This window comes from Callospermophilus lateralis, chromosome 5 (assembly GCF_048772815.1).
Source record: "Callospermophilus lateralis isolate mCalLat2 chromosome 5, mCalLat2.hap1, whole genome shotgun sequence".
In the NCBI taxonomy this organism is placed as follows: Eukaryota; Metazoa; Chordata; class Mammalia; order Rodentia; family Sciuridae; genus Callospermophilus; species Callospermophilus lateralis.
In genome coordinates, this window is record NC_135309.1 from 105,067,613 (window position 1) to 105,084,100 (window position 16,488).

General features: G+C 31.8%; 1 protein-coding gene across 2 annotated transcripts in view; it reads left to right on the forward strand.

The window, feature by feature from the left end:
• Positions 1-16,488, forward strand: part of Ap3b1 (adaptor related protein complex 3 subunit beta 1) — a 230,536-nt gene that overhangs the window by 21,556 nt on the left and 192,492 nt on the right. For both annotated transcript variants that reach the window (XM_076857095.1, XM_076857096.1), the window contains exon 2: positions 7,718-7,793. In XM_076857095.1, the coding sequence (XP_076713210.1) occupies positions 7,718-7,793 (76 nt within the window). The remainder of the gene's footprint in view (positions 1-7,717; positions 7,794-16,488) is intronic.

The following is a 16,488-nucleotide window of genomic DNA, read 5'->3' on the forward strand; positions in this document are numbered from 1 at the left end:
TTTCTTCCCATATAACCCCATGATTGATAATTTACTTATTTATTATGTTTATTGTTTCTTTAACTTACTAGAGTGAAATCTATGAGAGCAAGTTTTTCCCCTAATTTTTCTTTTTTGGTGTGCCACAAATGCACATGGCGAATCAGATGAGAAATGGAGAATCAGATGAGAATAGAGTTATACAATCTAAGGGAAGAAGAGGTTTGAGGGTGGAAGAACAGTAGTTAATTGTATCAGTATGGAGGAATAATCTAAAAGTATCCAAGAGATTTTATATTGGATCTTTTTAATTAAGAGGCTATTTGTTGTCTTGTGTGAGACAACTTTTATATGAATAAGGGAGAAAAGGAAGACTGTGGAGGGTTGAGGAAATGGTTATAACATAATGGACTTTTCAATCGTGTGAGCAGTATAGTAGGAAATGTTCATATTTACTTGGATAATTTATGGTTCTTCCTTTTTAGAGAGTTAAGAGATGTATGTGTTTTGTTTTTATTTTCTCTTGTACTTATTAAGAGAACACATAGTGCCCAAAGCTATTCTAGGTTCCAAGTTTCATCCATGGGAAGTGTAGGCCCTAAGCAACCTGAAAGCATTATTAAATCTTAATGTTGTACACATAAACTTACCATGAAGGCCCATCCCTTTAGTATGTAGCACGGGAAATAGGTAAATCCTGACTTTTGTCTTCTGCTTTCCTTTTTTTCTTTCTGCACATCCAGTTATGTTTGCAAAGCATCATCTGGAGTAGTATGATCTTTTGTTTGAGTGGTTCTCAAAGCATAAAGAGATGCCCAAGTTTTATAATTTGGGAGCAGGGCTTAGTAAAGATTCAACCCTTTCCTCTTTGTAGCTTTTGATACATTCTTTTTGGAGATGTGCCTCCAATTGGAAGTCACTATTCCGCGTCACTTTTCCCAGTCTATCATTTCTGGATTTAAGTTTCAGGTATTGCTTTCTGTGATACACAACTTTTGGTAATTGAGAACAAAGAAGGTAACTGGGTAGAGTGACTAGATAATAACAGTAAAGTACTGGATATTTCAAAAAAGCCAGAATAAAGGATTTTTAATGTTTTTATCACAAAGAAATGATATATGTTTGAGGAGATATATATGCTCGATATGCTTACCCTGATTTGAACAGTATCAAATGTTACATGTATTGAAACATCACATGGTATCCCATAAATATATATAGTTTTTGTGGCACTTAAAAAATATAAAAATTATCCATAGAAGCTTTACTCATGGTAACAAAAGAATGGAAGGAAACCAAATATACATTCATTATTGACTAGATAAATAAACTTTGGCAGATGGATATAATTAGATTAAAAATGATGTATTATTGATAGGTGTAGCAGCCTGAATGCATACTTATGCTATGTGAAAGAAGACAAGCACAAGATACCAAATGTTGTGTGATCTCATTTATATAAAATTCTAGAATAGACAAAGTATAGTAATAGAAAGTTGATGTAGTGGTTCTTGAGGTGGTAGGGAATACCACGGAGAATGACTGCAAAAGGGCATGCACAAACTTTTTGAGATGAAAATGTACCACACCAAGGTTGTGTAGTGATTACATGGCTTTCTACTTATTTGAAAACTCACTATAATGTACTCTTAAAAATTATTTTATTGTAACACCTAAATAAAATTGACATCCTCACCCTCCGCCCCCTGCAAAAAAGAAAAAAAAAAAGATGATTATGTAGTTCAGTGCCCTCAAACTGGTGAAGGACTTTTTTTCTTTAATATTTTCAACTTGTCATGGATGGATAATTCTATAAACTACAATAAAAATAAATTACTAGAAAAATAAAATGAAAAAAGCATATGAAAATATAAGCTCCAATTTTATGTATTTGATTCAATAAGCATAAAATTATACTGTCAGATTGTTTTGTCAGGTTTCTAAATGTGCATACTCTGAATTTCTGTACATATTTCTTAAAAGGTCAGTAATAGAAGTTTGTGGATTGGTAAACAACAAACTTCTGGGTTCTTGCATGAAACTTCCTCAGAGAATGCTTTGAGTAGCATTGATAATAGCAATAGTGTGGCATAGTTTTAATTTTTCCCTTGATTTACATTGTCTTTAAAAGGAGTGGAAAGGTTTAATGAGTTGTGGATTTTAGATGTATAAAAAAGGTAATTTATACTGTGTAAAAGCCCCAATACCTCTTAAATTCTTATATGTAACTGGTAAACTTTTGCTTTTCATAGTTAGTTATTCTGGTGCTAGAATATGAGTGACTTTCCTGGTAATAATAAGTGCTTTAATTTTTCTCTGTTCCTTGAAACTTAAAATAGGCATTTTTTGAACATGAAATGAAAAGTTATACCATTTAACACCACAAGATGTCACTTACGTAAAAATAAAGTTGGTATCCTAATACTCAAAGCCAGAGAGCTGCAGGTAACTAGGTATATGAAGAACTAAGTAAATAAAACAATCAATCAAAAAACCCACTTTTTTTTTTTCCTGAAGCAAGGATTTGTTTTGAATCTATGAAAATATTGCTGATACAACATTATTTTCAATCTTGATGTTTAGCAAAAATAATTTTTTAATTTTTAAGATGTTTGTAGTAATACATATTAATGGATCGTTTTTGAATTCACATATGAAAAAGGTAAACTTAAAATGACTCAATAGAAGTGAATATATTTTGGAAGGAAGTTTTTTTTTTGGTGCTGGGGATCGAACCCAGGGCCTTGTGCATGCAAGCCAAGTACCCTACCAACTGAGCTATATCATATCCCAGCTAGATGTGAATATATTTTGAAGGTGAATGAAGTGTTGTGGTATTAACTCTTCCAAATCTTTACTATTTTGATGACAAGAAGAGAGAAATTTGGGAAGAAATATGTAATTAAGTATCAGAACTTTTTAGGTCTTAATGACAGACATTTTGAGAAGTTGAACATTGCATCAGGGTGAAACAAGGCCTAGGGTTTTCTCTTCTTGTTTCTTGTTTATTAGCTCTATCCCTGTGTTAACATAAAAGATGTTTGTTTTTTTAAAATATTTATGTATGTATGTATGTATGTATGTATGTATGTATGTGATGCTAAGGATCGAACTGAGTGCCTCACACATGCTAGGCAAGTACTCTGCTACTGAGTTACAGCCCCAGTCCCAAGACATTGTTTTTACTGTTGAAGAATATCTCTTCTCTTAAATGAGAAGAGCAAAACCTTTGGCTTTAATACCAGAATCCTGTTTTCTTGTTTTTAGTTTGAGAGAGCAGGTCAGGACCAAGGTGTTTGAGTAGGGGACTCTGGCATCTTGGGCTTAAGAGGAACAAACTAGGTTTCCATTAGGACATGAATAAGATTATGTCTGGGGTTAGAGGTTGGGCTGTCCTAAAAATTGATGTTTCATTCTTCTTCACTGCTCACTTCTGTCTATAGATAACACTGGTAGAGGAGAATGATGGAATACTCGTGGGGAAAAGGAAAAGGGAACAGGCAGGAGAAAATTGTTTTCTTCCTTTGTGGCATGTATGAGTGTGATCAAATATATACACCACCCATATATCTTTTCAGTTTAGTTCTTATCCAGTTGCTTCCTTGTTTGTTTATTTGCTTTCTTAACTTTCAATAAGATTTTCAAGGTTTCTTTTAGGTTTGGGATTTTTCACTTACAAAATTATTCTCAGTCAATAGATAATAAGAGAAAATAGCAAAATTAGAGGAAAAGGAGATAAAATTATTTGCATTAACTTTACTCCCTTTTCTGTTGCCTGTGCAATATGAAAGAGCCTGAGAAGTTTTAAGAAACAATGTAAAGTTTATTATAGTGAATATTTATATATAATATTTCAATAGTAGTTGTATATCCTCAGAGACAGTTTTTATATATTGCTGAATCTATTATATATTTGTGGTTGCAATTTTAGGGAAACATAGATGTCCTTTTTTTTTAAGAGGGAGAGAGAGAGAGAAAGATTATTTTTTAATATTTATTTTTTAGTTTTTGGGGGACACAGTATCTTTTATTTTGTTTTTATGTGGTGATGAGGATCGAACCCAGTGCCCCATGCTTGCCAGGCAAGCATTCTACCGCTTGAACCACATCCCCAGCCCTAGATGTCTTAATTATTGTATTTAGTTATTTTTTTTTTAATCTCCCACAAATGGTCACCATTGCATTTAATTTTATGAGTAATTTGGAAAGTAAGAGTAATTTTTTCAAAATAAATTTTATTGATTTTTAAAAATCTTACTTTTCAGTACTGGAGAACACTTTACCACTGAGCCACATCCCTAGCCCTTTTTATTTTTTTATTTTGAGACAGGGTTTTACTAAATTTCTGATGTTGGCCTCGAACTTGTGATCTTCCTATCTCAATCCTGAGTAGATGGGATTACAGGGGTGCCACTGTGCCCAGCTTTATTGCCTATATTCTTTTTGGAAAAAATGTTCTTAGTTTTCTAAAAACTTTTTTAGCTGCAATGAGATTTTGAAATATTTAACTGCTCCATTAGTTTACCATAACAAAATACCACAGATGGGATGATTTAATCTATGGAAATTTATTTTTTCACTATTTTATTTCTCACAATTCTGAAGACTGAAAGATCAAATTGTTGGCAACTTTGGCTTCTTCTTAAGCTCTTTCTTGCTTGTAGATGGCCATCTTCTTGCTATGTCCCTGTGTGGGACATTCCTCTGTGTGTCTGTCCTAATCTCCTCTTCTTACAAAAACACTAGTCGTATTGGATTAGGATCCACCCTTAGATCCGTATTTTAGGTGAATTACCTCTTCAAAGGCTCTGTCTCCAAATATAGTCCCATTCTGAGTTAGGAAGTTAGGAGTTCAACATATGAATTTGGGGATGGAAGGACATAATTTAGCCCATAATAATGCCTGGGTCAATCATTTATTTAAGAAAAAAAATTAAATTATTTTTATTTAACCCCTGGGCCTTGAACATGCTAGACAAGTGTTCTAGCTATACCCCCAAACCTTACCATTTAATACTTAGTGATTACTGCTTATATTAGGGCTAGAGTTGCAAAATGTTTAAGGGTAAAGTAAGATTTCTTTTTTGTTTGTTTGTTTGTTTGTTAAGGCTATGTGTTTGAAGTAAAGAAACTCTTCTGGCCTGTATTTAAGCTTCAACTGAGAAGGAAGTTCTCAGTTACATTATCATGTCACTGAGTTACATTCCCAACCCTTTTATTTTTTGAGACAGAGTCTCACTAAGTTACTGAGGCTGAGCTTGAACTTGAAATCCTCCTGCCTTAGCCATCTGAATAGCTGGGATTATAGTTTTTATTTGGTGGTTTATATTACTATAAGCTTAGCTTCCTGGCAGTTTTCTTTTTGTTTGGTGTACCAAATAAGATCCACTAATTTAAATTCTTGGAAACATGAATTTGATATTCTTAATTTAAGAGTAATGAAATGTTTGATCTCTAATATACTTCCCAAATATAGATATATTCTTTTAGAGAACTAAATATCTTATTCACAAATGTGACCAAAATGCTATAAAATTTTTTAATATCAACTCTTTGGTGATATGGTTTCCATACAATAAATTATCCACTTAACTGTTAGGAGTGGAAGATTTTTGAAAGGTGTGTATACCTGTGAAATCACTACCACAGTAAAGATACAGAACATTTATGTTATCTTGTGAAATCACCCACCTACCCCGCTACTGGGGATGGAACTAGGAGGTCCTTTATCACTGAGCTACATTCCCAACCCTTTTATTTTTTGAGACAGAGTCTCACTAAGTTGCTGAGGCTCACCTTGAACTTCAAATCCTCCTGCCTCAGCCATCTGAATAGCTGGGATTATAGGCATGTGCCACCAGCCTAACTGAAGTAAAAAGTTTTCTCTTCTCACCCTACCTCTGCTTTCTGCAGAGTAGTAGAATGTCACATGAATTATGTCAGGTCCTTTTGTGGCTAGCTTCTTTGACTCAAGTGATGATTTTGAGAATTCATCCATCTCCTTGCATGTATCAGTAGTTAATTCTTTTTCATTGATGAGTAATTTTCCAGTGTATGGATAAATCACATTTGGTGATGAGCATTGTTTCAAGTTGCTTACTGTTATAAGTAAAACTGCGGATATTGTGTAAGTCTTTGTGCGTGTATGTATTAATGGTGGGTTATATGGAAATTATATGTTTTTTTTTTTTTTGTACTGGAGATTGAACCCACAGGAGTTTAACCACTCAGTCATCTCCCCAGCCCTTTTTTATATCTTATTTTGAAACAAGGTCTTGCTAAGTTGCTTAGGGCTTTGGTAAGTTGCTGAGGCTGATTTTGAACTCTCAATCCTCCTGCCTTAGCCTACTGAGCCACTGAGATTACCAGTGTGCGCCACCACGCCCGCAACAAGGTATATGTTTAAATTTGAAAGAAACATGTAATTTTCTGAAGTGGTTGTACCATTTTATATTCCCACTAGCAGTGTTAAAATTCTGTTTGCTTCATGTACTTGCTAACATTTATTATTGTCACTTTTAGTTTAAGCTTTTATAATAGGGTGTATAGTGCTATCATTAAATTTGCATTTTCCTAATGATTAATGATCTCAAGTATCTTCTTGTGTATGTTGGCATTTGTATATCTTCTTTTGTGAAATGTCTGCTTAAATTTTTTTGGTTTTTTTGGGGGGGTATTGGCTTATTTATTAATAACTGAATTGTAATTGTTTATATAACTGCTTTTAAAATTAAATTTTATTATGAGACAATTATAGATTCACATGCAATTAAAAGAAATAATACAGGGAATACCTATGTATCTTTTACCATTTTCTTCAGTGATAATATCTTGCCAGAGCTACAATACAGTATCATAATCAGGATGTTGAAATTGATATAATCTACCAGTCTCTTTCAGATTTCTCATTTTCTTGTCTTGTGTGTGTGATTAATTCTATTAAGTTTTATCATGTATAGGTACATGAGGCCACCACAACATTAAAAATATAGAATAGTTTCATTATCATAAGGATCCCTTTTATATCTATCCTCCTTTCTTTCGTCCCCCTCAGCAACCACTCATCATTTCTCCATTTCTATAACTTTATTATTTCAAGAATGTTATATAAATGAGTCATACAGCATAAAACCTTTAGGATTGACGTTTCTCATTCAGCATACTTTTTTTTTTTTGGTTGCATTCATCAATAGTTTGTTTCTTTCTGTTACTGAGTTGTATTCCATGGAATGGATATACCACAGTATTCATCCATTGAAGGATATCTGAGCTGTTTCTCTTTTGACTAATAGTAATAAAACTTGTGTATAGGGTTTTGTGTGAGTCTAAATTTTCATTTCTAAGGGGAAAATGCCCATGAGCATTTGTTAGGTCAAATGGTGTGCAAGTTTTGTTCTATAACTATTTTAATGCTAATTCAAGGGTTTTTCCTATTTTATTTTATGATTATGACAAAATTTAGGATGACAGAATCGATATGCCTGTATTTGCATTGATATTTAAGTATTAAATGCAACACTGAAGAACAGGTTTTTGTTTGTTGGTTTCATTGGTGGGCTTCATGACAGCATAGCACATGAATAACAAGGGTTAAACAAGAAATATATATTAAGTTATAAATAAGAATAAGTTACTTAAGATTGTCCATAGTATTATTTCAAATTTTTACAAAAATGATATATTTTAATAACTGTCTTATGTAAAAATCCAACTATGGAATTTTTGATTCTTATAATAGGAATGAAGATCTAAAACAGATGTTGGAGAGCAACAAAGATTCAGCTAAATTGGATGCAATGAAACGGATTGTTGGGGTAGGTAAAATAGATTATTTTGATTTTTGTGAAAAATTTTGTGAAAAATTTTTGGATAGGTAGTGATTATATTAATTATATATGTATATATTAAATAATGTGTAAATAATATCCCATTTGTTCTTTAATGTTAAGTTAGAACATCCTAGCTAAAAGTGTGAAAGTATTGAAGTATCAAAAAACAAGACACTTGGGTTCCAATTTCATCTATTTTCTCTTAACTTTTCTACCTCTAATATCTAATATTTTCTTGTGAGATAGAAAGAATTATTTTATAGACAAAGGACAATGATATAGCTATCATCCTGCATAGACTTCATGCAAAGAGGAATATTTAAGGAATGTTTTGGTAATTCCACCTAAAAGTTGTAAGCACACTTTCGTTTTTCAAATTCCATTACTACCAATAAAAACACATTCAATTTAGTAGCCTAGAACTTTAATAAGCATTGTTAAAGGCAAGAGCATATACTACATTTTAGTTAAAATGCACAATTCAAATAATTGACTACTATGTTATTAGAGGGGTTCTATTACCAGAGAGCTAAAAATATAATGCAGTTCCTAATTATATATACCATCTTTAACAAAATATGTTTGTAATTTGTATTGTGATCACTCTCTCTTCATTTGATATTTTTCATATTCACAAGGGAAAAAACTGGTCTAATTTTGGTAACTATCTGATGCTAAGGAGTCCTGCTTTTGTTTCAATGGAATTAAATTCACAAAGTTTATCTTCTTATTACTACTATGCTATTGCTGATTTTATTTTCCATTATCTTTATGTAATAAGATAAGAAATATAATTCATTTGCATAATTGCAAAAATAAACTTTACTATAGTAATAGTAAATAGGAAATAGTACTATTTTTCAGAAGGCAATGCCACATAGGAGAACTTGAAATTTTCTTTCTTGTTATATTAATAAAGTCCAAGTCCCATTTAAGAAAAATGGTTACAGATATTAATAGGTTCTGTTAAAAGAGTAAAGTGGTATGAAAATGAAATATATAAAAGCAAGGACTAATTATTATCTGTGGAACACCTATGAATGATCTGGTCTTGCCTTCAGGCAATGAAGGTGGCGATTTTGAGAATCATCTTGTAAATTTTTAATTAAATGTTATGCTTTATGCATAATAGTATTTATGGATAGACAGTTCCTGCAGTTTTTTGAGATACAGTCATGCTGTGATTCCTAGAGTGATCTTGAACTTGCCATCCTCTTGCCTTAGCCTGCTGAGTAGCTGGGAGTGCAGGGCATTTGCCACTGTCCTTGACTTGCATGGTTTTTACACACATGAACTTTAATTACCACAATTTAGTTAAGTAATTTAGTTAAGTCCCCCAATAACAGTGCAAATTTCAGCTACCGTGGTATATTAACTGAGTGACTGCATCATGTACAAACTTCACTGCTAGTTCTTCAGACAGTAAGTACATCACTATGTAAATTACAAATGTGCATCATGATTGTTGATCTATCTTTTCACTTTTTCTAAATGTATCAGTGATTGATCGCTGTATGTATGTTACATTCAGCCTCATACAAAAATGAACATAGTTGTGTTGCCTTGTTTTTTGATGAGAAACCCATGTGACATTTTATAAAAATGGGTAATTGAAAGAGGGATTTGGTCAGCAAAGATGAAAGTGCCCCAAAGAAATGAAAAGTAATTTCACTGGAAATGAAATTCAGGTAGAGTGTTAATGGAGTTATACAGAAAGAGCTGTGGCAATACTGACATCACTCCTTTTTGACAAGCATGTCTGAATTTCTTACTAACTGAAAGAACTTAGTAAAGATAAGTTATCAATGTCAATGACTGAAAGGATTTTTTTTTGGGTATTGGAAATTGTACCCAGGAGTGCTTAATCACAGAGTCACATCCCAGCCCTTTTAATATATTTTATCTGAAGACATGGTCTCACTGAGTTGCTCATTACCTCATTGAGTTGCTCAGTACTTCACTAGGTTGCTGAGGCTGGCTTTGAACTTGCAATCCTCCTGCTTAAGCCTCCTGAGCTGCTGGAATTACAGGTATGCACTACTGTGCCTGGTAGAAAAGGGGTTTTGATAAAACGATGAAGATGTCTCAGAAGAAACGATGCTGATAGAATACCATTAACTAAAGGAATTCTCAGAGATAATTTACAGCATTGAAAGTACAAAAGATAAAATGTTGGAAGCTAATTCAAATTTAGAAAAGATTATGACAGTTTATCAAGTTAGATAAAAGATGCTTGCTCAGTATTATGAGTTACACAATGAGAACAAGGCAAGCCCTGTTCAAATGACTTTTTTTTTCAAACTACTCTTGATAAGTTAATTCTCAATGTTTAAATTATAGTACACCAAATAAATAATATTTTTACTATTTTGTGTTTTCCTATAATGAAGAGTTTAATCAAAGTTTTGACAGATCTGTTAAAGGTAACAGATCAGTTATACTTTTTCCAGTGAATTATTAAGATAACTTTGGTGGTTTCAGTTTATATTTCTGTAGGTCTCTGTACTGCTATTCAGAGAAGGGACTGCCCTTAATTATTTTATCTTTTTTTTAAAAAAATTATTTAATTTTTATTTCTGATGGCAAAAACTTCAGAAGAATTTAGATGTCCAACAGTAGATAGTAAAATATGGAATATTTTCCAGCTATCCAAAATGATATTCATGAATACTGTGAAAACAAAAAGATTTGGAAGGAAGCATAGTCACTATATTTTTATTTGTTTTTACTTTCCTTAGTACTTTCTTTTTTAAAGAATTTAATTGATTATTATAATTGTACATATTAGCGAGATTCATTGTTACATATTCATACTTGAACACAGTATAATTTGGTCAGTTTTATTCTCTAGTACTGCCTCTATTCCTCTTCTCCTTCCCCTGCTGATCTTTCTCTTTTCATGAGATTTCTCTCCCACTAACTTTTTTTCCTTTTTCCTAACTTCCATAGGTAAGAGAAAAATGACCCTTGACTTTCCTTAATTATTTCTTTAAACTTTGGCACTTACATTCCATTAAAATAATTTATTTCACTAAATTACAGAATACTATTGAAATTCCTGGTTCAGAAAGTGAGGGCAAGTGTATAAAGTTGTCTTTAGGTAAAAATTTTTAAAAAATCGAAAAATGTGGCATTAGGTGGTATTTTCTGTATTATGTTTTTGACACCAATAAATAGAAATATTCTCATAATCTGGACTACAGGACTATCATAAATATAACTTAAATGTAAATAAGTGGATTATACAAAATGTAAATATAGCCATGCATACCTGGTAGTTACAGACTATCTGTCTCTTTTTGAGAAATTTTGTTTAAAGGGAAATGTTTTTTTTTTTTTAATTATAGGAAAATGATTAGTAATTAATAACCACTCTTACACAAGTGATACAAATATTTGTTATGCAAATAATATAAACACTTATTATTTGTAAAGTTTTAAATTATTTATTTTGAATAATATTGAGGTATAAAAAATAGAGTTTTTATCTTTCAAATAAACTTAAAAATCAAATAGTTAAGTACTCTTAAATACCAATTTTGGACTTTGGGATAACAGAATGTGCTTGCTTCCTCTCCCTTCCTTTCATAGTGTTATACTTTGTAGTTTTCATCATAGTCTTGCGTTCCTTGTTAGATGGTTTCTTTGTATTTTTTTTTTTACCCGAGTGGTCCCCACTAAAATGAATGACTTTTCTGTAACTTGCATTTAGCTTTCTAAGTGAACTCTCCTTTAACTTATTCAATAATCTTTTCAGTCCTTTTCTTGGATTTTCTGGACAGATAATTATAACATGTGGAAGCTATAATAGTTTATATTTTAATTTTAAATATTTATGTCTTATTTTTCTTGTATCTGCATTGAATACAGCTCTACCATGATGTTGAATACTATGGATGGTAGAGGACGTTTCTGATTTTATTGGAAATAATTTAACATTTAAATATTTTTTTCTTTTTGTTTTAAAGATGGACAATATCTTTATTTATTTTATTTATTTTTGTGTGGTGCCGAGGATCGAACCCAGTGCCTCTTGTGTGAGGCAAGTGCTCTACCGCTGAGCTATAATCCCAGCTCCAATATTTAAATATTTCTAATGTCTTACTCTTTGGTTATAATGTATCTTGTAGAATTCATGTAGACACATTTTTACATATTTATGTGATGTTGATCTTGTCTTTTGAAAAGGTTTCTGATATGGGTTGAGCTAGGTTCATAGAATGAGTTATTATCTAAGTTTTCTTGGCTTGCTACAAGGCTGAAAAGACCTCGCTTTATTGTTTTTATTTTTTATGTTTAGGACTAGAATCCATTGGCATTAACTTTTGTGTACAGTGTGGGATAAAAGCTAAGGTGTTTGTTTTTTGCCCCTGAATATCCAGTTTTCCCTTTGCTGTGGGTTTAAAAGGCTATCCTTTCCTCTTTAAAGTTAATCTTCAATAAAAATCAGTTTACCCTGTATACATGACACTTCAACTGAGACATGTGTCTGCATCTGACATCTGAGATCTGGCTCTTCTCTGGATTACTAATCTTTATAGCTATCATTTCCTGAGTCCCTTAGTTTTAATATATATATCCTCAAAGTAAAATATACTTTAACTTCTCCAAACTTAATTTTGTTTTACAAGATCTTTTTTTTTTTTTGGTTGTTGTCTAACTTTTGTGTTTCTGTGTAAAGTGTAGAGTCAGCTTGTCAGTTTCTGAAAGGAAAGAAAAGTCCCATGGGATTTATATTGGAATTGCATTGAATCTATAGATAATTTTGGGAGAATTAACATTTTCACAGTATTTATTCTTAAGCTTCATGATTATGATTCTACCCTTTGTTTAGAAATTCAGTTTCTCTTGGCAGTGTATATAGTTTTTAGTGTTATATTTGAACTTCTGTTGTTTTGTTAGTACTTTCCTTAAATATTTTTGTATTTTGGATACTATTGAATGCTATGTTTTTAAATCTCAATTTTTAACTTACAAATTTTGCTTGCTTGTTCCCCTTTTATTAAATAATTATACTTATTTGCTTGAAATTTTTTCAGTGAAATGTTAATGACAATTGTTTTTTCTCCTTTTCATTCAGTGTTTAATTTGATTTATAACTAGCACTGTTTTCCTATGTGGAAACTCCCCAAATTATTTAAAACCTTCCATGTTTGTACACACAGATGTGTGTGTGTGTGTGTGTGTGTGTGTGTGTATGTATGTGAATTTTCTGTTATTAGATGTTAGATTTTGAAATTCTCTCTCGGATTTAGCTCATTTATCTTTGTAATTATGAGATAATGGACAAAAAATTCCTAATGAAAGTTATTGACATATGTTACATCATAGTCATACATGTCACAGAGTATTTAGTTGGATGTGATTGAGTTGAAAACAATTAAAAGTAATTTCAAAGTTCTAGATATTTTGGTTATATATATTTCCAAAATATATTAAACCAGATGCATTGTTACTATAGGAAAACCTGAAAAGTTCCTTTAAGATATGGAAGTTAATAACATGCACAATTCTTATTGTCTTGAGTTAATGATTGTAATAAATATTTTGTTTTATATCTTTGTAGACTGTTCACTCTCTTGCTTTTTTCTTTCAACTTAGTTATTTCATTTCTATGTATATTTTAAAGAATTCAAGTTAAGATTGTTGCTGGCATCTTTTTTTTTTTTTCCTTCAAATTATTGGTTTGGAAATTGCTTAAAGGGCCAAGATTTTCTGCAGTCATAGTGTGCATCAGGACCAGTTCCTTAATACCAGTCCTCAGATTTTACTGGTGGTACCTATCTATAGAACGTTAGTGGGTTTTCTGTCAGTTTTGCTCTAGTCAAATCAAGGGCTCCGAACTTTCCATTTACTCTTTCCACCACAGCCTCTTTTTAAAAGCTGAATCTACCAGTAGTGTGGGCCACCATTCCTGACATGGCTACTGTTGCAACTGGTCTCCTCCCCTCCTTTTTTGTTACTTATAAATTAGTGAGTAGTTATTTATAAATTATATTTCTGCACATTGTTCCCATCTTTATTTATTGCTGTGAGGAATGACCTGTCAATATTATTAAGAAATTTAGTACAATTTCTTTTTTCTTCCTGGGTTTAAAAATTATTGTACAATTTTGCATCTTAATTATTATTCAGTGTTTAAAAAGTAATTTGAACAGCATATGAAAGTCAATGTAATATACTAAATTAATAGAATGAAGGGGAAATAAACCACATGATCATCTTAATTTATACAGAAGAGGCATCTGACAAAATTTGACATACTCTTTAATGGTAAAACCACTTAACACTAGGAATTGAAGAAAACTATTACAACATACTAAAAGGCATGAAAAAACAAAAGCTAGCATAATACTCAGTGGTGAATGACTGAAATCTTTTACTCTATGATCAGGAATTTGATAAGGATTCTTGCTTTTGCCCCTTCTATTCAATGTAGTACTAAAAATTTTACCCAGAGCAGTCAAACAAGAAGAAGAAATAAAAGGCATCCAATTAGAAAGGAAGAAATTAAATTATCTTTGTTCCCAGACAACATGGTGTTTAAGTAGAAAACCCTCAAGATTCCACAAAAAATAATTGTCAGAATACCGGGCTGGGGATGTGGCTCAATCGGTAGCGCACTCGCCTGGCATTTGTGAGGCGCTGGGTTCGATTCTCAACACCACATAAAAATAAAATAAACATATTGTGTTCACCTAAAACTAAAAAATTAAAAAAAGAATCAATACCTAAATTCAGCATAGTTACAGAATACAAAATTAACAGGCAAAATCAGTTGTATTTTTATACACTAACAGTAAACAATCTGAAAAGGAAATTAAGAAAATAGTTCCTTTTATGAAAGCATCAAAAAGAGTAAAATAATTAGGAATAAGTTTAACCAGAGAGGTGAGAGATTTGTAAACTGAATGCTTTAAAATGTTTCTGAAAACAATTAAGATATAAATAAGAAAGACTAATATGAATATGTCAAAGTAATTTATGTGTTTTACTAAAAACACCAATGATTTTACTTTTTTGCAAAAATAGAAAAATCTACCTGAAAATTTCCATTGAACTTATGGGACCCTGAATAACCCCCAAAAATCTTGAAAAAGAGCAAAGTTTAGGTCTCACACTTTCTGATTTAAAAACTTACTATAGAACCATAGTTATAAGAACAGTAAGGTATTGAAATGAAGATAGACATATAGACCACAGTATCATAGAGAGCCCAGAAATAAGCCTTCATTTATATGGTCAAATGATTTTTGGTCAAGGGGCAAGATCATATAAAGGAAAAAGGACAGTATTTTAAACAAAATACTGCTAAGAAAACTGGATATCCATCTGTAAGAGAATGAAGGTGGAACCCTAATTCGTGTCATATGTAAAAGAAAATCAAAACAGATCACAGACCTAACTGTAAGAACTGAAACTTTTATAAAACTGTATGAAGAAAACAGGAGAAAAACTTCATGGCATTGGTTTTGACAAAGAATTCTTACGATGACAAAACATGAGCAACAACAACAACAAAATAGATAATTTGGATTTTATCAAAATTAACATTTATGCATCAAAGAAGATCATCAATAAAATGTAAAGGCCACCTACAGAATAGGAGTAAATATTTGCAAGTCACATATCTCATAAACGAGATTAATATTTAAAATATATAGATAATTTCTATAACTGAATAACTAAAAATCCAGTGAAAAAAGTAGATAACAGAGTTGAATAGACTTTCCTCCAACGAAGATATACAGATGGCCAATAAGCACATGGATAGGTGCTCCATATCACTAATCATTTGAAAAATACAAATCAAAGCCACAACAAGGTGAGACCACTTTTATACTCATTAGGATGACTGTTATCAAGAAAACAAACTACAGATGTTGGAGAGTGTTTTAATCAGCTTTTTTGCTACTGTAACCAAAAGACCTGTCAGGAACAATTTTAGAGGATGAAAGTTTATTTGGATGCTCATGGTTTCAGAGGTCTCAAACAGCTGGATCCACTCCTCTGGGCTTGATTTGAGGCTGATGATGGTGAAAGAGTGTGGTGGAGGAAAGCAGCTGGGGATATCACACCAGAAAGAAGAGAGAGAGAGAGAGAGAGAGAGAGAGAGAGAGAGAGAGAGAGAGACAGACAGAGACAGACAGACTGACTCTCTCCAGAACAAAATATTCTACTTCTTCCAGCTATACACTACCTGCATATGTTACCATTTAGTTAATCCCTACCAGAGTATTAACACACTGGTTAGGTTAAGACTGTCATAACTCAAATCATTTCACTTCTAAACCTTCTTGCATTGTGTCAGACATGAGTTTTTTGGGGACACCTAAATGTAACAGTGAGAATGAAGAAATAAAGATTACTGGTGGGAATATAAAATGATGCAGCTACTATGGAAAAAAGTGTGGCAGTTCCTTAGAAAATTAAAAGTAGAATTACAATATGATCCAGTTACTCCATATCTGGTTATATACAAAGAAGAATTGAAAGGAGGTTAACTTGAGCAGATATTTATACAATAGTGTTTGTACATTTATTCACAAAGCCAAAAGGTGGAAAAACACTACATGTTCATCACTGGATAAAGAGATAAACAAAAAGTAGTATAGATGCCCATAATGAAATATATTCAACCTTAAGTAATGAAATTCTGACATGCTACAATGTGAATAAA